General features: G+C 41.4%; 1 protein-coding gene across 4 annotated transcripts in view; it reads left to right on the forward strand.

Moving 5' to 3' along the window:
- Window positions 1-24,009, forward strand: part of anks1b (ankyrin repeat and sterile alpha motif domain containing 1B) — a 146,786-nt gene that overhangs the window by 18,390 nt on the left and 104,387 nt on the right. For all 4 annotated transcript variants that reach the window (XM_030768089.1, XM_030768085.1, XM_030768097.1 and 1 more), the window contains exons 2-3: window positions 18,412-18,492; window positions 19,471-19,627. In XM_030768089.1, the coding sequence (XP_030623949.1) occupies window positions 18,412-18,492; window positions 19,471-19,627 (238 nt within the window). The remainder of the gene's footprint in view (window positions 1-18,411; window positions 18,493-19,470; window positions 19,628-24,009) is intronic.

A 24,009-nucleotide genomic window follows, 5' to 3' on the forward strand; every position in this document is an offset into this window, starting at 1 on the left:
AATGGGGAAAGCTTATTTATGACGACGGTCAGAGCGATACTATTTATGTCCTCTCTTTGTTTCTTTGTATTTGTGTGTGTGTGTGTGTGTGTGTGTGTGTTGAAGACCAATGGCCTGTTGAAAAAAGAATTAGGACACCTGTTTTTCTGTGTGTATGCGTGTGTATGTGTGTGTATCTGTGTGTGTGTGTGTGTGTGAATCTGGGCTTATGTGTGAGCGTGTGTTTGCGTGTGCTTGTGTGTGTTTTTCTGTGTGTGTGTGTTTGAGTGTGTGTGTGTGTGGAGTCGTTCCATATAAATCAGACAACAGAGTCAGTGCATTATTACAGGAGCAGCCCAATGTAAATATAGACACAGAACATGAAAGGGTGGAAAGAGTCTCATTTGCATATTTCTTCGTTACTTTCATTCCTTTTGTGCTGTGTTGTGTTCTGACCTGTCTCTCTGTCAGCATCCCTGCGTGTGGCATGCTGGGAACAGTCTAGCTTCATTATAAAGCTGAGCCTGCAACGTGCCTTCCTGTCCCATCTGCTCAGACCAGCAAGTGTCTGGCTTTTCTAACCACGTAGCTAGGTCTGTAAGGTTCATATCCAGGTTGAGGTAATATGTTCAAATCAGCTCAATCAGAAAATTAATGCTTTTGCTAATATCACCAGAACTGCTATGGCCACAGTCTCTCCATTGCTTCCATTTGACAGTACATCTCTCTGGCCATTCGTCACTCTGCCACGTCTCTTCATTTACGCACTTAGATAACTCGTAAAGGATGCGTATGACTCACTTGCAAATACATTTAAAATGATGGAGAAAAGACCCATAGCCTCACCCAGTGTGTGTAATTGTGTTATATCTGCGTGTCCTTTCTTCATACACCTGTGTTTCCTGTGGTGTGCACTGTTTGGATGAAGTGTATGTTGTCTACACAAGCAGCCTTCACTCAACATGTTATGAAAACCTACTCCCTCACAGCCTATGCTGACAGATGAGTCATGCTTTGCTGCTCTTATCCAGGAGTGTATGTGGGATCCATGTCCACTCTCATGTTTCTGAACGTGTGCGAGGGGTTTAAATAGTGCCTGAGCACAGAAGTGCATGAGCGCACGCCTGTTTGTCATGTGTAAAAGCATCTCTGTCTGCTGTAAACTCTGTTTATGTGTGTGTGTGTGTCTGTCTGTATATATGTGTGTGTGTGTGTGTGTGTTTGTGTCTGCCTGTGTAGTCAACATTTAATCAGCGTAATGTGGCTGTAAAACACTATTTACACTATTTAGCCTGTCTATATTTGCTGTTGTGGTTTCCTTTAAATGAGTTTGACCCTAATATGGAGTGGATCCCTCCTGACCCTGTGTGTGTGTGTGTGTGTGTGTGTGTGTGTGTGTGTTACAGTGTGAGGACTGTGTGCTCTCAGCACCATGTCCACTGCCTGTTCTCAGCAGGCTCTATCTGTAGTGATGTCACGCACTCTGACAGCCATGTGTACTATATTGCTTTAGCCTCAGGCACTGGACTGGAGTGTTTACTGTTGTTATGTGTCTCTCTATGTGTGACAACAACATAACACTTTTTTTTATCAGAGACAGTGTGACAAAAGAGGTGACTGTACAGATTGTTTGTTATATGCAAGTTCTGGTCTACCCTCAGGTCTGTGTGTGAGTGTGAATGTGATTTACTGGTGTGTGTGTGTGTGTGTGTGCGCGCGCGCACATTTGAATGTATGTGATATTATATGTACGAATAAATATAAATGACTGATTTATATAATATATATAAATATATATATATACACATACACACACACACACACACACATAATGTCTGTCTCTGGCCACTGATGAAGAATCAGTGTCTCTCTGAGTCTGTGATGCCTGGACCATTGTAATCTGATCCACACTATCATGACCCATAGTGCCTCTGGCAGATCTGTCCCTGTAGATCAGGCTTCCCTCTGCTGCCATACTCATTTGTGTATGTGTGAGTGTTTATGCTTTTTGTTTAGGATTCTGTATGTCTCTCTTTGAGCTATTATGTCTCTCTGTGCTGGTGTGTGTGTGTGTGTGTGTGTGTGTGTGTGTGTGTCTGCATGCATGTGTGTGCATGAACGTATGTGTTTGTGTGAGAGAGTGTGTTCCCCTGGCTCAGGTTGTGTTGTATTGATCTGTAATGAAGATATCTCTCCCACTGGCCTGCCAGCATCATAACAGCTCTTTATGAAACTCTAGCTCTCTGATAGCATAATGTTAGCCAGCAAATTGCTTTCACAAGCACAAAGATCATACTAAATGTGTGAAATAACTTCTGTATTTGGAGGCTGTGTGAACAGCATGCATGCTCTCAGTGTGTTCTTTTTTCTCTCTCTCTCTCACCTCTCAACTGACAGGATCCACTTTCCTCCACAGCACAGTAATAGTGTGTCTGCTTCATGTGATAGCTTGTTATCGCATTAATTAAAGAGAGAATTATACTGGAGAATAATATTTCAAGCCTTGTGCTATCCATAAGAATGGACTCTGAATTTGTTTAAGGAATGACCACAAAACACTTACAGTTTATGGCTAAATTGTTAACTACGGTTCTTGAGAAAAGTTATGAATATTCTTAATAATGCCAAGCACACACGCATACATTTCGCTGATGTTTATACTCAATGTTCATTATTAATACTTGTGCTGTTGTAGGCATTTATATCCAATCTCTGGATGTGAAAGAAATTAGTCCTTTGAAAAAAAGCGTATTCACTTTTAAGCAGAGTATGTAACACAACTGTATTTAGTCACTGATGGACCTCTTTCCATCTCTTTTTCTTTCTCATTCATTCTTTTTCTCCTGTTATTCTTCTCAAGTCTTTAATTCTCTAAATCGTATTCCTCAGTTCCAGCCGGCCTCCCGTCACTCTTTCTCTCTGTTTCCATCTCTGTCCCTTTCCCTGGCTGCTGAATGCTGATAACAAGCATCTCTGTCACCTCAGATAATTTAGCAAAGGCTCTAAAATCAGCTTTTCTCTGAATAATAGTTTTGCCTGTCCATCACTGTTTCAGTCAAATGACTCGTTTGTTTCTGTGTCTGATTGCAGTGTTGGGAAACCTTTGGATACCAGTGGCTGCCTGATTGGTGTGGTGAGAGAGAGAGTTGGCCTGATTTAACACCAGCCAGACTGGGTTTTAGAGTAGGGGAGAAGAGAGGACATTGGGTCATGACTGTGGTGTGTCTGTGTGTGTGTGATTGAGAGACAGAATACGTATGGAGGTGTCTGTCAAGATAGTGCTTGGTGAATTGTCTGATGTAAAACTCAATTCCTCCCTACCTCTCTCTCACGCACATGCTCTCTGATGTTAATATGAAAAGTCAGCTTGAGGGATTGAATGGATAACTTCTCTCATTTGACACAGTCTGCTCTTGTCAGCAAAATTAGTGAAGAAAGAAAGAGAAGACGAGAGAGAGAGAGAGAGAGAGAGATATGTGCACAGCTGCAGTCATTTTAAACAATTTTACCTCTTCCGTGTTAGTTTATCTCAGAGGCGGCAGAATTGCTGTGTTAGCTGGATTTAAAGTTCTTTTGGATGTTTGAGAAGATATTGGAGTAAAAAGATTACTTCCACCTGAACATGGCTGTAGAATTCAAAGGGGCCCTGATGCCTGATTCACACATTGCTGAGCTTTGCACATCTGAATCACTGAATCTGGTAGTGTTGGTCTTAATGGGAGCATCAGACTGTCTTAACACCAGACATAACAGGCCATTAGCTACAGTTGTATCTCGTACTGCAATGGACCTCACACTGAGATGCTGAACAGAGGGAGTCTAAGCCCAGTCCTCTTTTGGATCCTTCTGCGGCATGCAGCCTGGGTTTGGAGTCTTTCAGTTTGTCATTATAAAGGCCTACAGTTCTTTACAGACAACATCGTAAGATAAAATACATCTTTAAAAAAAACTTTCGCAGCAAGCTAACATTAGCAATCCCACATAATGAATGTGAACTTCACAGGAAATATAGTTAAATGTGGTTTATAAAAGGTAGGGTTCGTTCATCTTCGCTCGACTATGATAAATCAGAATCTTTAGGCTTGTTTAGTGCTAGATGTTAACACGGACAGACAGCCAACAGACTTAGAAACACCTGTATCGGTTTACGTGTGGTGTGTGTGTGAGTAAGTGTCTGCTTCAGGGAGAGAAATGAAGTGCTATGTGTGGTATCTTTTAATCTGAGTTATATTTGATAGACACTGTGAGGTCTCAGATGTAGATCACAGATTTAGACACAGTAGAATTTCTATACTGCATTCCTACCGATACCAGACTGCTTGTATTTATAGCGTTAACACATGGGTGTCTGTTACTGCTAAACATATGGGGATTTTGTTCTCTCTCTCTCTCTCTCTCTGTGTGTGTGTGTGTGTGTGTGTGTGTAAATGATCTGAATGTCTTTGCAAGTGATCCTCATCATATTGCGCACAAATATTATGTATTTTATACTGTGAAAGTGGTGTGTGTGTGTGTGTGTGTGTGTGTGTGTGTGTGTGTGTGTGTGTGTGTGTGTGAGACTGCATATGTTTGTATGCGTGAAGCTTGTTTGCCTGTTGATTCAGAGCACTAACAGAGACTAGACTATGGCTGTGCTTTCTGCTGGGTGTATAGATGCTCTGTAAAACTTTCCACTGAGACTGGCCAAAGGAACTCTGGAACACTTTCTTACTAATGTCCATAGAGAAGGGGAAAGAGAAAAGCAAAAGATAATGGAATTTGTGTGTGCACATTTTCATGCCTCTTTTTATACCTCATGTCTCTGTACAAGGGCAATGACCTTCATGTACTTGTACAAATTACTCATAAAGCTATTAATATGAATGACATAGAATGTAAATATTTCATTAAAATAGAAAACATTATTCCTAACCAATAAATCAAACTACTGTCATTGAACTCTAGCCAAAACTGACATAATGAATGTAATTCTGGGGATTCAGTGACAACAAACAAACCTTTATATACACACACAAAAAATTAGGGAAGCTATGGCCATGAAGTAGTGTGTGTGTGTGTGTGTGTGTGTGTGTGCGCGCAAGTGTGTATGTGTGTGTATGAGTGTGTGTGGTGTGTGTGTGTGTCTCTCTGTTTGTGTGTGTGTGTGATGTGTAATGGTGTAATGTGCTGAGCTGAATCACAGAGTGTGCTGACTGCTGGACAGAAAGAAGTACTTACAAAACACTATGTGTAAGAGCATGGCTCAAATAAAAGCTCTGTCTGTCTCTCGCTCTCTCTGTGTACGTGTGTGTGTGTGTGTGTGTGAGGAGTGTGGCCAAAATGGGCTGTTTGTGCCATTTCTGGGCGACAAACAGAAGCACATGACTCAGGGAAGAGTGGATTACTACTGTATGCACTAAGTATTAGAAGTACACACACACACACACACATAGAGTCATGAGCAGAAACAAACACACATACAGTACATACAAGCCCAGCTCAGCTGCATCTGACTCCAGCAAAGCAATGCAGAGCTCCAGTCAGGTGACTCGCACTGCAGCATCTCTGGGTTTCCCCCCTGCTCCCTCTTTCTCTCTCTCTCTCTCTCTCTCTCTCTCTCTCTCTCTCTTGCACACACACACACACACTCTGACTGTGAACATACCCGCTGATCTCTGTAATGTAGAAAGGGTCTGTGAGTGCTGTAACTCATTACATGCCCATGACTGGCTCAGAGAACACAGACATACTCTGATATTTTCATGTCTGTCAGAGGATGACAGGTGTGTGTTATTGCCAGCATGCATTACCTTTAGTGTAACACAAAGCTTTACTTATCTCAGCATCCATCACCAGCTCTCAGCAGAGCCAGCAAAGTACCTTGCTCAGTCAACAACAACGATAGAAGTAGTACCGAATGTGTGTATGTGTGTGTGTGTCCGTCCAAATTTAGTCATTTAAGTCTGTGTTGTTTTTTTTTTTTCATTAAACAGTGTGATTGTGCATCTGAACACATCTTCCTCTGTATTTACGTACATATAAGGCTGCTCATTCTCACTGTGTGTATATGTTTAGAGCATTGTTTGAATCTGAGTCATCTGAGAGCACAGTAGCGTCAGTGGAAAGGTTAGGTAATAACAGAGAATGTGTTTGTGTCTCACTAAAACTCCCATTAAATGAAGCTGAACTTCAGCCTCTTCACTAAAGCACAGGCATTTCATACACCTTCCATGCTGACTATTATGTGGCTTACACACGTTATTTTCCAGATCTGTCTCCGCTGTCCTGTCTCTGGGATAACCTAGTGCTGTGCCAAAAAGGGTTCCAGTGGTAAATGTGGGTATACTCTTGGCTTGACTGTGGAGAAGCCATAATAACATTATAGAGGAGCTGTGTGGGACAAACATACTATAAATCTGGAGTGTATTTTAGACAGGAACAGAAGGTAGTTACAGAGAATTTTTGTGTTCATTTCTGTACACACACACTCTAACCCCGCGCTCACACCGGCAGCGACTTTTCGACGCCGAGTCTTTTGCAGCCAGCTTGTGGGCGTTGCTAATGTAGTTTTGAGGAAGTGGGCTACAGTGTATTGATAGGAACTGCATCAGTTTTCCTAAAAAAAGCATATACTAATAAATATTATAAATATATTTTATATGTTATATTTATTTATATGCTATATTTACGTCGTCTTTGCTATATTCATCGTCGAGCTCATGTTTGTATTTTGTGAAAGGCAGGCCTATTAATATATGCGTGAGCAAATCAGGTGCATTCCTGCAGAAAAATATGTTTCCCATATTTTCCCATAAATAGTGTGATCTTGCTTAAAACATTACCGTTTCACAGCTTTGCTATCGCTGCTATCCATGCACGGAGACAGCGATGGTAACAAAAATGCTAATTTAGGAACTAAAGTTTAAGAAAATGTTTCACAGCAAAAGAATATGAGAAGAACACACCTGCCCTCTGACTGGGCTACGCTGCTCATTTGCATAAAGTTTAACGTTGCTCCAACTTTTTTTGTCGCCAAGTCGCGACGATTTTATCGTCAAGTGACTAGCTGTGCCGTGTCGCTCAGTGACCACTGGAAATGGATGACTTCCTGATGGTTTGTCGCTTGTTGTCACTGCTGTTGTGAGCGCAGGGTCAGCCTGCAGATAATCTCACTCATTATGTAAGCTGCTTATCCTACTTAGGGTCGTGGAGGGTGCTGGAGCCTATCCCAGTGCTCATAGGGCGAAAGGTGGGGAAACACCCTGGACAGGTCGCCAGTCCATCACAGGGCAGACACAGGGGCCATTTTTAGTGTCTCCAATTCGCATAACCTGCATGTCTTTGGACTGTCAGAGGAAACTGGAGCTCCCGGAGTAAACTCACACAGATACGGGGAGAACATGCAGACTCCACACAGAAAGGACCCTGGCCGCCCAGCTGGGGAACCGAACTCGGAACTTTCTTGCTGCAGATAATTTGAGGTTTTTTGGCTTCTAGTTTATCTTGCTGGCTTCAATTGTGCTGTATCTAAAGTGTCTGATGAACATAAAGCAACTGATAAACTCGAAACAAAAAAAACCTGCAGATAATTTGAGGGGTTTTTTGTTTCTAGTTTATCGGTCGCTCTATGTTCATCAGACACTTTAGATACAGCACAGTTGAAGCCAGCAAGAAGTTTTGTGAGCATTTTGTGAGTGAGAACGTTTTGCTCAGGTTTCGATTATAAGGGGTGTAAAACACTCAGCGTCTTTTGATGAGGATAGCTACATCTTTTGTATGTGGGTTGACTGGACATGTAGAAACATTTTAGCTAGGGCGGAATGAGCATTGTCAGCTCTGAGGGGAGGTGTATGGTTAATGTCGCCTGTGGAGAGACAGAATATTCTGGAAACTGCAGACAGGTTGATGCTGACTGTGACTGCTGCAGGCACCATAGCAGTGTACAGATGGTGCCATGATCTCACAGGTGTGTTAGCAACATGGTGTGTGTATGTGTGTCTGTGACTGTATCTATATGTCTGTGTATCTGTGTTTTGGTTGTGTCTAGGTGTTATGAATGCAGTTCAGCTGTGCAGACTTGAGTGTGTGTGTGTGTGTGGGGGGTGGGGTTGGGGGGGAGTTGAGAGCAAAATAGGAATGGAGGAGGAGAGAGAGAGATATGTGCTTTTTGGGATTTTTTTTTTTTTGATTTTCACAATCACCCGAAGAGGGAGTCTGAGAGATTTATCTGGCGCGGTCACCTATCCCATATAAAGTAACCACCATTTGTAAGCTTTAGGTTCAAGTTGTAATCTACAGCTAAATGATTGTGGTTTGTTGTTTGTTGTGAATTTTAAAAAACAGAAATGTTCAGAGGACATAAACCAAATAATAAAAAGAGATCATTTTTAAGTACTGTGATGTATAAAAATTTGAGCAGCAGAGACCTGCAGCTGACAGTCTTTATAGACAGACTAACAATCACAACAGAACACTGTTACAGCCCATGATAGCTTTCAATTTGATTTGCGTTTATCAAGTGAGAGGCGCTGCAAAGCCCTCTTCAGTGGTTTAGGAAACTCTCTCTCTGTACTACTGAGTTGGGGTGTAATGGTGTTTGTAGTAAATGCACAGGCCTAGTAGTTTGGTGAGTATCGCATCACCAAGGCAAGATTACACCTCAGGCCCATCATTTCCGGGCCCCAGCCCTTTGAGGGCCCCTGTTGGCACCTAATCTCTCTTTGGGGACAGAGGTGAGAGGCACTAGTGTCTTGGTGGGACTATTATTGCTTCAAATCTCTATCAGGTCTTCTACTCCTGTCTGCCTCCATACAAATTTAAAAAATGTGAGCTCGCATTGCTTGTTTTTCACCCTCTCTGAGGTTCTGTTCAGAGGGGCCTAGCAGAAGTTGTGCCCAGAACTCAGATGTAGTATGGCTCAATCTGTCCATACCTACTGCAAGCTCAACAGTTCTCTGCTGGACCAAGGCTGAATATAACATGTGAAAACATACACAGCTATCAGTCGTAACTCAGCTGTCATGCAAACAGTGTAGAAACTGTGGCACTATTTTAATCTACGTGCATAGTTTAAGTAGTTTAAGGTATGTTCTTCATTTTATTTCCTATTAATGGTTATTTATTCTAGTCAGAATACACCTTTCTTTGAAATTTTTGATAATCAAATAATCTTCTTGTCGGAATTGTCTTTTTAGGGCATCTCTCTCTCTCTCTCTCTCTCTCTCTCTCTCTCTCTCTTTCTCTCTCCCTCTCTGGCTAAGAGAGAGGTGCAGGGGTGATCACTGGTCTTTTTTCTGGGAGAGCTATTTTGATAGAGTTGACATACAGTGGAGGGCCAGGGAGTTTACTTGTGTTTTAAATACTTTCTTGTGGGAAGTAATTGCATACAGCTGTGTGTGAAAAATTTTGCACTTGGCGTTCTGTGCAAGCATGTGTGTAAGTCCCTTTGTGCAGCACTGCATTAACTGGATCTTTTGTGTGTATGTGTGTGTGTGTGTGTTTCAGTTGTAGTTGTCTCTAATTTTGTCTCTTCTGGTTCGTATTGTGTTTTTCTCTTCAGAGAGCTGTAGCTGTTATGGTGATGTAAGGTGGCTTGTCTCCAAAAATAATATGTAGGCTAGTTTAAAAGTGCTTTCTTACTACTCATTCTTCTTTGTTGTCACAGAAACACCACAGGGCAACAAAATATTGGTGTGCAAGGTGAGAGAAAATTCCTTGGTTCCTCTGATCTTCTTTCTTCCTCATTTACACACACACACACAAACACACACACACAAACAAATCCCCATGTGTAAGTGGAAATATTCTCTCTCTCTCTCTCTCTCTCTCTGTCTGTCTTGCCCTCCCTGTTTGTGCATTTGTCTGAGTGTGTGTGTGTGTATGTGTGTAGACTGATGGATCTGTAGTGTTGACAGCAGCATTAGAGTCTCAGTGGAAAGAGGAGGATGAGAAAAGACACAGCTGCTCTCTTCACAAACATCTCTTTCTCTCACTCTCGTGCTCTCTCATCTGCTATCCCCTGGTTGCCATAGCGAACTATACAAACTGACGTGTGGATGCGGCTGTTGGATGCTTCCCATTGTGTGTAGCTCACCATGTCTATATGAGTATGGTGTATTGTAGTGTATACTCTAATGAGGATATCGGTATTTATGTTTTGCAGGGATTCTGCGTAACACATATGTGGGTTTGTGCATCTGTTTTGTGTATGTATCTGAATGTGTGTGTGTTTCTGCTCGTGTGTTTATTAAACATTAAAAATGATTTACAGAGCTCTTTAGCAGAGACCAAATATAGTGATGTTATAGTGGACTTGTAGGCTGTGTGTGTGTGTGTGTGTGTGTGTATAAGTTACATTCAGCAGAGACTGTCACTACAGTAACAATCATACAGTTGACCCAGAGCAGGGGAGCAGTTAAACAGAGATGTGTGTTTGTGTGTGTGTGTGTGTATGTGTGTGTATGTCTGTGTGTGTGAGAGAGAGAGACAGAAACAGACATGTTGTACCCAATCTCTCTCTCACACACACACATACAACCACACACATACGTCCTCTATTTCTGTGACAGCTGTCTTTCAATCGATCTACAATATAAGTATATATAAGTGTATATGAATATATATATGAAAGTAAATGACTGTTGGATGTGTGATGCTTGATACCATTCAGATGGTGAAAACATTTAGAAGTATTTATGATACACTGTAAAAGCTTCATCTTAAATATTTATTCACTATTTTATGACTTCTCTCTAACCCAAATTAGAAACTGCCTCTTGTTTGAGTATGAAATTCAAAATCAAGAGAAAGATATAAAGCACACCAGTGAGTGAGTGACATATCTCTCTGTTCCAGAGTGGGTAGGGAACCCTAAAAAGTCTGATCTGACAAGTTTGGTCTTCCAGGTCACTGTGAGCAATTGAGAAATTCAAAGCAGTGATGGGGTTGGGTGCGGGGCGGGGGGGGGGGGGGGGGGGGGGGGGGGGGGGGTGTTGTCCAATCTTGGCACTGTTTTTCTTTCAGTTCACAGGGGTGTGTTTCTGTTTGATCTTTCCTGCTCAGGCCACAGCATGGACAGAGGGTCACTTCCTGGGACAGAGAAAGAAAGAGAGAAGGGTCAAATAGTCAATATGAGAGTGAAACCTCTTCTTTAGTTACTTTAAATCAATGGTACTGATGTCAGATCAGCAGTTCAAAAACCCTGGGAGTAGGGTCTATTCTTTGCTCTGTGCAGATCAAAGGCAAAAACTGCACCTCCCTAATAAGCTGTATCTAAAGCCTGTCTCCTCAAAGATCAATGAAGAGTTCAGTATCTAAATGTGATATGGAAGAACACCAAACATGTGGTGTAAGACCAGTGTTCTTACAGTTTTAAACTGAAATTCAGTTTGTATTATGGTGAACAGTCATTAAATAATGTTTAAACTCAACACAACTCTCTACAGTGCTTTTCAGTTTCTTTTTTTTTCAGTTCAGTTTCTGTTTTAAGTTGCCGGGCAGTTTGTGATTCTCTGGATTTTGAAGTTCTACACACACACACACACAAACACACACTTTAGTCTCATTTAAACACAGTTTTATAGGTGGTTAGGGCAGCAGCATGTGTTGTGGCGAAGTGGACGTCAGTGGCCTGCTGTTAGGCCTGATGAGTGTTGCCACACTCAAATTCAGCAGTATACATCCTCACACACACACACACACACACACACACATACACATACACATCCCAGACCAGAGTCTGGCTTTTAACAGAGTTATGTCCTCCTTACAAAAAAATCTGCATTGCTCCCGTGCAGGACCCTTTGAATCAATGGAGTACTAAAGTGTGAAAAACTACAAACTGTAAAATGTAATATAAATGTTGGATTGGGAGCAGTACAAACACATTTGCATCTCTGACTATACAGCGTGTTGATTTTTTCCAGGAGTTCGTAGCAGTCTGCTCCAGGCTCGTTAAAAGCGCAGCTGAGTGAAGGCTATTAGGTTGTGTCTCATATAAAGAAGGTCATAAAACTGCCTGTACGCACAGCATATATGACATACAGAGCAGTGGCTTTCTCACAGACGGCATATGCCAGAGTGGTATGTCAGATGAGGTCACCTGGGCAGCAGCCAGCCCTCTGTGAGACCAGCGGTTCACAACTCTCTTCCCTTAATGTTAGCATGGCAGCCACGCCACTCTCTTTTAATACGTTATAGGACTGAGCTTGGCCAAAGGCAGACACCCTCATTGTCATAACTGGAGCTATTTAAGGACCGCCAGTCCACGAAGTCCACTTAATAACTTTAAATATAACATTAAAGCCAGTGGATTTAACCCAAATGCAACCAGTAGCATCAAGCAGTGAAAAACAAAGCTTTGAATTGTACTCTTTATTGGGTTGAACTCTGTGTGTAAGACTAAGATTTTTCCAAGTGTTTCTCTTGAGTAATGAATACATTATTAATTTAGCTGGTCATTGACCCGCAGGGAAATCTCCCAGGCTTTGGCTTTAAAGACACGGGAAAAGGTGTCTGGCTTAAACTAACTGGCTGAGTTCTCAAGCACAGTTGTGCCAAATACAGGTCAATGGCAGTGCTGAAAATTAAGTACAGGAAAAGGGCACTGTGTATATATTTGTGTGTGTGTGTGTGTGTGTGTGTGTTTGTGCATTTATTAGAGAGAGAGAGGAACAGAATGAGACGTAAAGGCAGAAGTAATAATTAAAAAAGTGTTTGTTCCCACACTCAATAACTGTGATATTTAATCATCCTTTTCCATTGCAAATGAAAATGTAACTGATTCCATAGCAGTTCATTCACACCTGCTCTCTATTTATATTAATTACAGTCCAGGTAGTCATTCTCTCTCTCTGTGCCCACAAACTCTCTCTCTCTCCCTCTCTCCTCTCGTTCCCTCTTTCCCCCTTTCGCTCTCCGTTTCTCCCTGTCTCATCCAAAGGACATGTAAACAACACCATTTTTGCAGCGTGACTCCCACACAGTGTAGTCATGCATAATGGGCAGTTGTGAAGCTCAGTTCATAGGATGACCTGTGAATGTAGGGTTAGAGTAAGATAAGCCATGTGACAAACACACGACAAGACAAGAACACCCCAGCCTCTGTCTTCTTGTGGGTTTTAGTATCTGTGGCAGTTAGTATCCTCCCAGTGTGAAGGTTCCTCTGATCTGCTCTTTGTCTCTCTGGAGGAGGCTTCTTCAAAGCAGCTCTCCAGCACTTTTACTGAGCTGCTGTATTGGTCTTTGCAGTGTTTCAGGAGCAGTGGTGGTGGATGTAGGCGAGGATGGTTCAGTCAGTGGTTCTTAAAAGGGCTTCGTGTAGTAGAGCAGCAAGGGGGCTGGCTGACTTCAGAAGCTTGCGGAGAAACTCTGTGTCTGGGCATTGCACCCTCTCGACCTCCCTCTCCATCCATGGTCACGACCAGCAATTAATGATGCCCTGGCAAAGGACGAAAACAATGGCCCAAAAACAATGCTGGTGTTTGTGTATGTGTGTGTGTGAGTGTGTGTGTGTCTGGTGTCACATTTTTGTCTGGTTTGTTTGTACATGCAGTTCTTATGATGTTGCTACAGATTTATGCTAGGTTATTGCTACAGCAATATGACCTGTTTGTACTAATGTTATTCTCTGTGTTAAGTAATCATATCTTGTTATTGGACTGACTGAAGGTAGTTATGAAATCTCAGAAGGAGTGTAATACGAAATTGACTTGCATTCAGAGAGCTGAGCCAAGGTTTGGCTGTGTTTCTTTTTTTTTTTGTCTCCCCTCTCCCTCTCTCTCTATGTATCTCTCTCTCTCTCTCTCTCTCTCTCCATATATATATATATATATATATATATATATATATATATATATATATATTAGGGGTGTCACGATGTACTGGTATTGACGATAACTGAGATATTTAAAAATGAAATATTAATATCATGTTAGTAATACACATACGATCATATCATAAACTAGCGCTGCATTTCCACAATTGTGCCACAGCATCATCAACTATAGGCATACTCGATCTGTCTCCAGCTGAAGTGTAGTCACGGAGCAAAAGACCAATGAATCCAACTATCGAGTGTCACTGTGTGCAATCCCTCGTCGTAGCACCAGAGACCTAAACAACCTTCCCCATTCATTTTCAATGGGAAAATAAGCATTTAGAAACGGCAGTTAAAAAAAAGTGGACTGATCAAACAAACAGCAGCAACAATCATAGTACTTAAAAATGAGAGCACATATTCCTATTAAAAGCTCTGTACCTTTTGCAAAGAACCGGTGATTCTCAGCCACAGATAGCGACGCGCTGGCTACGCGAGGTTGTTCACCCAGCAGATCACGAGCTTTTCTGACAATCATCAGGCTATGTACATTCAACAAGCACATTAATAACTAAAAAGCAAATAGCATTGTTAAAACCGAAACACATTAAGAGAGTTCCATTACATTGGTTTAACAGTACAGTACATCACCTCTGGGTCCCTGCTTGCCTGATACTACAGCTTTCCTAAAAAAAATACCAAACATTCATGTCAACCGATCATTACAACAGGAGCTAAACGATGTGTTGCGTTTTGTTTCTCCGCTGGGTCCAAGTGACCCCCAGTTACATTCTCAATGTGATTAAAAACGGCAGTTAAAAAAAAAAAGAAAAAAGTGGACCGATCAATTAGCTTTATACAAGCACACTACTAGGCATTAGGATGGACCTGTTACCACTGGAATGGGATTGATACCGTGAAAACTTCGGGAGTAGAAGCGCAAGCTCCCTGAAAGTAATTTTGTCTCAGTTGACATTGTACTGATGGCAGATGTTAGGCCTTGGGGATCTTTTGTGTATTTTGTTTATCAGTTCATCTGGTTGCCTTTTCACTATCCATTAAGTAGTGTATTTGTTTTCCTCATACACTTTTGTACAGTTGTGGTTACAGACTCTCCACCCCGCTACACTCGTACATTGAGTGTAATTCATTCACCAAAAAAAAGACAAAACACACAATAAACAAATTTAAAGATGAATTTGACTGACAGCATTATTATTATCATTTTGTTCAAATTATCTATAGATATCATGATAATATCATTATCGTGAATTCTTTTGGCTATGATAATCATGTAGTGAAAATCTAATATCATGACAACCCTGACATGTATCTATATCTACATCTATATCTGTACATACATATATACATACACACACACACACACACATATACGTGTGTATGTATGTATGTACACGTATGTAAATGTGTATGTGTGTGTCTGTGTGTGTGTGTGTGTGTGTGTGTGTGTGTGTGTGTGTGTGTGTGTCTTGAACCCAAGGGGTAATGGCTCCTCCTCATATTCACACTCAGCAGACTCAGGGGAGAATCAATGACATCAATGCACTTCCTGCTTTCCTAAGGGCACTGTGCAGTTATTGATTGCTCGTGTCTGGTTTTAATTATTCTCCACTGGAAATGAAAGAAGAAGGCGGAGGCAATAGCAGATCCTGTCAGTCAAACTGATGGACGGTCTGTGGACTTTGTCCATCTTAGCCAGACAGGATACTGTGTCTAACCAATCAGACTGCGCCATTCATGTGCACTTTTGTTGACCTTATTAAGTGAAAGAGATTTGACCTTTCATATTGACCGTGTCAGGGGATATTTGGCATCTCTGACTGATGTTGAGTTTAGTGAATGTTTCGTTTCATTTATGCATAGTCAATAGCATTAGCTTGCTAGCTGACATAACTGTTGTGTGAGTTTGAACAGTATAGTTGTCTGAGCACAAGTACATCCTGAATGACTGGTTTATTGTCATACTGTTTTTAGATTTATTTGTGAGTGGAATGCTAAGCTTTGGCCACAGATACAGATCCTCTGCGATTAATTTTGGAGAGACTATGAGATGTGTGCAAACATGAGGTAAAAAGGCAATAAGAAGACTCAGAGAGAAATAATATTGATTTATCTGAGTCTGAATATGCTGGTGGCAACATAACGTTGTGTTTCTCTGCAGTAGTTGTAGAGTGGGCTGCCAGTGGGGAGATTTCCTTTGTAACTCTGTGTAACTCTGTAATTGGTCTGGATACTGAAAATTGGTTATGACAGTTTGTGGATGGCTGATTTACATTTGTATTTGAATTCATATAGACATTTGCCTTTTTAATCTCCCTCTCTCTCTCTCTCTCCCTCTCTCTCTCTCTCTCTCTCTCTCTCTCTCTCTCTCTCTCTCTCTCTGTTCCCCCCTCTCTCTCTCAATTCCTGGTACAGTTCCTGCTCTCTCTACTTTCTTTTTGATGGTGTACATACATTCTGCGTTTTTCTTTTATTTTTTAAACTATTGTCTTTCTCTTCAGCTTGTAATTCCATTGGAGTTTTCATTACTGTATCAGTGTCTTGTTCATGCCTTTCTCTCATGCTGGTTAATAGCATTTGTGTGTGTGTGTGTGTGTGTGTGTGTGTGTGTGTGTGCTGCAGAGAGCAGGCAGGATGACTCATCCAACGGAGGAGGAATCAATCTGAGTTGCAGCAGGGCTTCCCCTCTCTCTCTCTGTTTGTGTGTGTGTGTGTGTGTGTGTGTAGTGTGTGTATGTGTGTGGTGCTAGTGGAGAGAAGACAGTACAGAAATGTGTGTGTGTGTGTGTGTGTGTGTGTGTGTGTGTGTGTGTGTGTGTGCGTGTGTGGTACAAGTGGAGAGAAGACAGAATAGGAGCGTACTTGCATGCGTGTGTGTGTGTATGTGTGTGGTAGTGAAGAGAAGACAGGAGTGTGTGTGTGTGTGTGTGTTTTTATGTATTCCACAGAGAAGCAGATTGAATTCAAACCACAGTGGGGATTTATCTCTCTCTATTTCTTTTTCTTCCTTCTGTTCACTCTCTCAATCTCTGTCTCTCACCCAGATAAAAGTGTGTGAGAATCAGTGTCCTACAGCCACTGAATGAGTGGTTTGTCATATTTGTAATTTCACTGTAGTAGCTTATCATTGGAATTGCAGTGTGGTCTTCACTTATATTCTGTTCATTGACTAAGAATGAGCCTGACCTTACTCCATATAGCTGCTGTAAAAGACAACTACTGCACAGTGTCAACTCTTACAGCCTGTCAGAGAAAGACACGGAGCCAAAGAAAAGACAGAGAGTGAAAGACAGCCCTGTGGCTTGAACTGAATCTTTTTCTGTTTGCAAATGTGGAAAACACACACACACACACACACACATCGATTGAAGGGATGTGGAAGAGAGAGTGAGGGGAATAAAAGATAACAGTGAAAGAGAGGCATAAAACAGAGAGAGAGAGAGAGAGAGGGGAGGAAGTGGAACAAGAGAGTATAAAACAGAATAAATGCTCTGTAAGGGAGAACATACTCGGCATATTTCTGTAATGGACTGAAGAAAAGACTTTTTCTATCTTTCTCTTTTTAACTAATCTAATGCTTTAAACAAATTCAATTTTCCTGCTATCTTGCTTCTTCTGTTGAAAGTATATTGGTACAAAAAAATTGGAGAACAGTTAGATAAATTGAATGAGCTAAGATGACTCTCTCTCTCTCTCTCTCTCTCTCTCTGTCTGCACTGGTGACCTAAGAGTGAAGGAAACATAACAGAGAGACACATTGTTAATAAGGATTTAGCCTGTTCTCTGGTTTGATGGATTGGAATGTTCTGAAGGATTTGTCTCAGACCCAGCAGATTTGTAAAACATGGTTTTTGCTGATTTGATGATGCTGTTGTATTGGACATGAAGAACATGGGGCTCAGGGCTCTTGCCTACATATCTCATCTAGACACTACACACACACAATACAAAGTAATTCTGAGTTACTCTCAGTCTCCTTTGTGCAGAATTTTTTCAGCCCCTTTAAAATGGGGTAGAATAGGTTGTGGGATATCAGGAGATGATGAGCTTCAGGAAGATCGTTTTTTGGTCTGAGTGTATGTGTGACTTTTCTTATGACTACAAACAAAGTCGCTGAGCTTTGACTAGACCGTATTAACTGACTCTGGGGTCACACTGAATCTCTGATCTCAGATCAGTGCTCAGGCTTTAGTTACAGTGGCTGTGATTAGAGGTGGAAAAGATGATCTTGGTTCTGTTATTCAGATCAGACAAACTAATGTCTTTAACAGCAACTCATAACTCTCACATTGAGCCTGAAGCTCACTTTCACAAGTGTAGCAATTATTCTTGTCTTTTCATCATCATCATCATCATCATCATCATCATCATCATCATCTTCAGCATCTTCATAATCAACTAATGAATTAAACTAGGTGTTCAGTAAGAGCAGTTGTATTGAGCAAAAGGTGTTAGCTGATGTGCTAGGAAATCTATTAAGGGTATGAAGGTCAGTTCTGATACCTGGTTTATGTTCAGTGTTGAGTTTTGTTAAATGTTGTTTTCCCCAGTTTGACGAAACAGTGACAACTTCGGTAGATTCATGATAGTAATTGTGTTTTGTGTCTATTTTGCAGTATATGGAGAGGCCTAAATGTCAACTGTGCAGACAGCTCAGGATACACACCCTTACACCATGCCTCTCTAAACGGACACAGGTAAGAGAGCTCCTGAGAGGCTGTGGCCCTGGGGCCTGAATCTGGTAGACTGGAGGAAATGACCTCTATAGCTCTGTCATACTGACAAATGTCCCCAGGTTTACCTCATGTCTTTTTCACTTTATTTCACATCTTAATTGATAATCTGTATTATTTTATGGATTACTATTACTGTGTGACATAATAATGGATTTTGGCAGAGATTTAGAGACATTTATGAAAACATTTGGAAATAGATTTTTTTTTTTATTGCAGACATAGTTGACTACCTCTTGCTTTCTGCTTTTGTGCTTTTCTGTTAACATCTGGAAAGAGAGAAATTCATAGGTGAGACCGCTGCCCAGTGGTTAGATAGACAAAAACTAGTCTGTGAATTTTCCAGTTTAGAAATGTTCAGAATTCAAGGACTACCTATTGAAATTCCAAATAATCAGATCCATCATGTAATGACCCTGAAATGGGATGCTTTTGAAAAAGCAGCAATAGAGACAGAAAAGATCTGAGTACTCAGAATATGCATCTGTATATTTCTGTTTTTATTCAAAAACAAACTCAAATACAAATATTCAACATTCAGTAATAAATTCAAAAGAATAATACACACCCTACATGGACAATAGTAAGCTACAGTTCCTGTCCTTAGTATAAGGTGCTGTGTAATGTATATAACTGGAGAGCATTATAGCCCTGGTGTCCTACACTGTGCATCAGCTGTTTTTTTAGACATTAAGCTACAGAACCTGTCTAGAGTCTATGACTCACTTCCACCTACTCTCTACCTCACTTTTATATACATATATCTGTATGATCATCGAAGGTTTTTATGGTTAAATTCAGCCAAATGTGAAAGACAGTTGAAGCGACAGTTGTAGTCACTTGGATGGCTTTGTGAAGAACTGAATTGTACCTGTCTTTTCACCTGCCCTTCTTTTTTTCTTTCTCTCTCTCTCTTTCTCCGTGTATTGCTGTGTGTGTCAGGGATGTGGTGTTGAAGTTATTGCAGTATGAGGCCTGTACTAATGTGGCAGACAGTAAGGGATGTTTCCCTCTTCATCTGGCTGCATGGAGAGGCGATGTAGACATCGTTCGAATCCTCATCCACCACGGCCCGTCCCATTGCAGGGTCAATGAACAGGTAAACAGACAGAGCCTCTCTCTCTCTCTCTCTCTCTCTCATACACATGCACTCATACACACACACACACACACACACACACACACACAACCCAGCTCATTTGTTTCATCGACAGCTTCTACTGTTGGGTATTAAGTGATGAAGTGTTTCCTCCACTTATACTTTTCAGCACAGGGATAATACAGCCCGTTTCCTGACCCATATGTCTTAATCTTCCACATAAGAGATGTTGTGATGTTGTCGCTGATCCACTAGTATAAGACCTGCCAGTGCTTCTCGGTCCTGTAATGAGGGTAGTTGAGTGTCCGTATAGGAGTGCATCTGCTAATGACTGTGACAGTCTTTCTCTGCAATTACCTGCCATTTATTGACTCTTAAAGCTGCTGCTTCCAGTGAGGAAACAATCCCAGTGATGTATGGCCCCTGAGAGCCAGCGTCAGGGCTTCTGGCAGCACAAAGCCACATTCATCATTTAAACTGGCTTAGCCATGAAGCAGGCCAGAGAGCAGCTCTTGGCAGAAATGTAGGCCAGGTAAAGGCTTCCTACGTGAGATTAGATGATTACTTTTGAAAGATTAAGAGCTACAGGATGTGAATGTGATTGAGAGGAATGTGTGGGTTCAGCTTCTCATAAAATGTGTGTGAGAGTATTTTTTCGTGTGTGATTACTTGTGTGTTTTTGTATTTTAAAGCTATGTCTTAAAGCCGTCATGTTTAGAGACCTCCGCTGATATGTGGAGAGACAAATATTAGAAATAGCTTACATAAATTCACTGGTCACACACACACACACACACACATACACACAGCTATCAGCAGGGAGTTCACAGTGCATATATTACATGTCTGTGAGTGATAAACAGACCAGTATATAGCAGTGGCATTCATCACATCTGAATGCTATTAGTACAGTCCATGTGATAAAGGCTAAACTATTAAATCTGAAGTAATGGAAGACTCTGCCCCTGTTTACTGCGTTTATGGGGCTATCACAAACAGAGAACTCTAAATCCTTTGTAGTACTCTATTGTGACAAACACACACACACACACACGCACACACACAGACACACACCAAAATGCATGCACTGGGTGATAAACTGGAGTGAAAGGGGTGTGATCTCAATTAGCAGAATGATGGAGGTTATTGGCTTGCTATAAAAAAATGGACTGTCTTATTGGACTGTTTCCTGTGCCTTTTTCTGGTTCGATAGGTAACCTTGCTCTGAATGGGTAGACAAATATAATATAACATCAGACGGTATATGAATATTTATAATCAAACAAGTAGTTTGGCTGACCTTTGCCTTCAGTGGAGCTTCTTTCTTGCAGTGTAGTGCTGCACACTTTGACATGTTTCTAATGGGGTATCGGAGCATTTTACAGAAACGGATGCTGCAGGTTCTTTGAGGCTTGAAGGGGGCGCTCAGTTGTATTCTGTTGCCTGTGTTTCCAGAACCTTCTATGAAGGTTTAATGATATGTAGACCTGTGGACTGTGGAGGCCATGGAAAGTGTTTTACCTTTTCTCGGTGTTCATGAAACATTGTTAAATCTGTTCAGCTGTATGTACAAAGGAGGCGTTTATTGAAATATGGGGACATCTTGAAGACCCAATAAATCTTAGAGGCCTTTGTATTCCTTGGCCATTATTCAGGGCTTCAGGGTAACGATCAGAGTCGGTGGCTGCTTTGACATACCATAACAGACAGACTGTCCTACTGTAAATAACAGCTTTGTGAGGCTCACAATGCACAGTAGTCATTCAGAGAGGTGTAGATTCACTGATGTGATGTTGGTCGAGGGAATTGTTTTGTGATTTTTAATAGATATCCTATTCGCGTTGGTCACTGTTCTGAGCTCAGACTTGCAACCATTGTTCATCTTTACTAATGTAGTTTTTCCTTGTTTGCTAAATGGTGTTGCACCTATGTGTGTGTATGTAGACGTAATTTATGATTTGTGTGTTTTATTGCTTTTTGTGTTATATACAAAGATGCACTCCCTAGTGTGTGTGTGTGTGTGTGTGTCTCTGTGTGTGTCTGTGTGTTGTTTAAATGCAGTGATTGCATGTACCAGTTCTCCATTTAGAGAGTAAAACCCTACTGACAGAAAATCAATCCACATTCTCAATTCATTCCACGTGCCAAGTGCTGCACTCTTGAATATGAAAAACCATCCCTCTCCCCGCTGCTGTCACTCCCAGTCCATCTCTCTCTCAGTATTGCTGAGACATTCATAGGCCTTCATAAGGGAGTTATTATTATGAAATGGTACATTTCTCACACTTTCCTGGCACTTTGTCACTGTGCAATAATGCAGTCAGTCAGGCTTTCTATGAGGATTTTTTACTAACTGATAATCTGTGATGACAGTGTCTGTAGTGCCTGTAGTCTTATGTTTATTTGTGTGTGTGTGTGTGTGTGTGTGTTGCATGCAATTTTTACGTATTGCATCTGTATTTACATCAGAATTAAGGTTCTCATTTAGGACAGTGCCCAAATACTTATATTGTTGCACTGAGCTGCTGCCACTGGCTCAGCCTTAATCACACACAGTGCGTGGACATAGGTCTCTCCCTCTCATTAGATAGTGAAGTTATTGACCCGGAGGTGATAAAGCTTGAAAGTGATTGTCTTGTTAATGGAATTAAATCAAAAGGCTTGAAGATGTTGAGTGTTTTTTGTGTATGGGCATAAGTAAGTACACAAACAGCTTCGCTGTTGTTGTTGTTGTGGTTGTGTGTGTGTGTGTGTGTGTGTGTGTGTGTGTGTGTGTGTGTGTGTGTGTGTGAGCTCCCACAGGCTGCAGGCCCAACTCAGGAATGTTTTCTTTTCTGAGGGAGGCGGAGAGGTTACTTTGTTCCCTCACTCCACAGCCCCTCAAGCACACCAGGACTGCCCTCTTCATTCCTCCTTTTATTTATATATATATATATATATATATATATATATATATATATATATATACACACACACACACACACACACACACACACATATATATATATATATATTACTCTCTCTCTCTCACACACACACATGCACACACTCCTTCTCCCTCCATCAAACACATGCCCACACACTCACACAAGTATAATACCTCAGTTGTTGTTTTTACGTATTTAGAGTTTGAGCCATTGCGCGTGCGTGTGTGTGTATTGTGTATGTATCATGTGTCTCTCATGTGTTCAGTCCTTCCTTTTATATACTGTATGAACAGTCACCCCTCTCACTGGGGCAGAGGTCAGTAGTGTGAGGTCACTTCCTGTGGTCAACCCTGGTTACCACGCAATCAGTAAGTGAAAGCATGTGTTTCCAGACAAACTGTGACCCCTGAGAATGGGGTTTCTGGGAAAACATTCCTTTTGGAAGCCATTCTTGTTTAGGGCCTGCTGATTGGTTGGGAGCCAATTGATCTTTGCTGACAGATTTCAGTATGCCTGCTGTGTACTGCCCTTTTGTTTACTGGCAGGGAATCGACTATTTTTGATTTACTGGAAAGTGAGAGGCTACATATTCTTTTCACTAAAACATCTTTATATATGAGTTAAGTTTACAGCGCCATAGGGAGTAAGCCTCTGAATTTAAGGCGGTGTATTAGATTTGATGTAACTTAACCTGTTACTTTATTATTGTAGCAGAGAGCCTGAGAGATGTAGATGCAGGCACGAAGAGAGAGGGACAAATAATATGTCATCTCTCTCTCTCTTTCTCTTGCTCTCTCACACACTCTCACAGTGCTGCAGTGAAAGAGAGAGAGGAGGGAACTGGATTGGCCAATGAGATGGGACCCAGAGTAGCTGTGCCATTGTAGTGTTTCTTTTTCTCATAGTTTTAATGAAAAGAATGGAGGGACTACACAAGAATGAGAGTTTCAGCTGAGGAGAGACAGAGAGAGGGAGGGAGGAGGGGAAAAGAGAGAGAGATTCCCAGCACACAGGAAGACCTTTACTCCATCCATACGGTATCACCTTTCACTGTTACATTCACGCTTCCCCCTCACTGCAAGGTCTCACTCTGCTCTAGAGTGTGTGAATGTGTGTGTGTGTGTGTGTGTGTGTGTGTGTGTGTGTGTGTGTGTGTGTGTGAGTGAGAGAGAGAGAGAGAGAAAGGGAGAAAGGTGGGGAGGGGAGAAATTTCCTACTTACCACTCCCCTTTTGGAGCCGTCAGTCTATACGCCATGTCTCATTCAGCCATCTGACTAATTAAGGAATCCATTTACCCTGCATGAGTCATTTAAGTTCATTTTTCGTGGAATGGTTATTAGATGGTTGTTTGTTAGTAGAAATCACAGTCGTTGTGTTTTTTCCATTGTCAGTGGAGCTGATTACTTCAGAAATTTCCTCTTGTTGTTGTACCTTGGAAGTAGCACTGTTGTTAG

Source organism: Chanos chanos, chromosome 1, assembly GCF_902362185.1.
Source record: "Chanos chanos chromosome 1, fChaCha1.1, whole genome shotgun sequence".
Classification (NCBI taxonomy): Eukaryota; Metazoa; Chordata; class Actinopteri; order Gonorynchiformes; family Chanidae; genus Chanos; species Chanos chanos.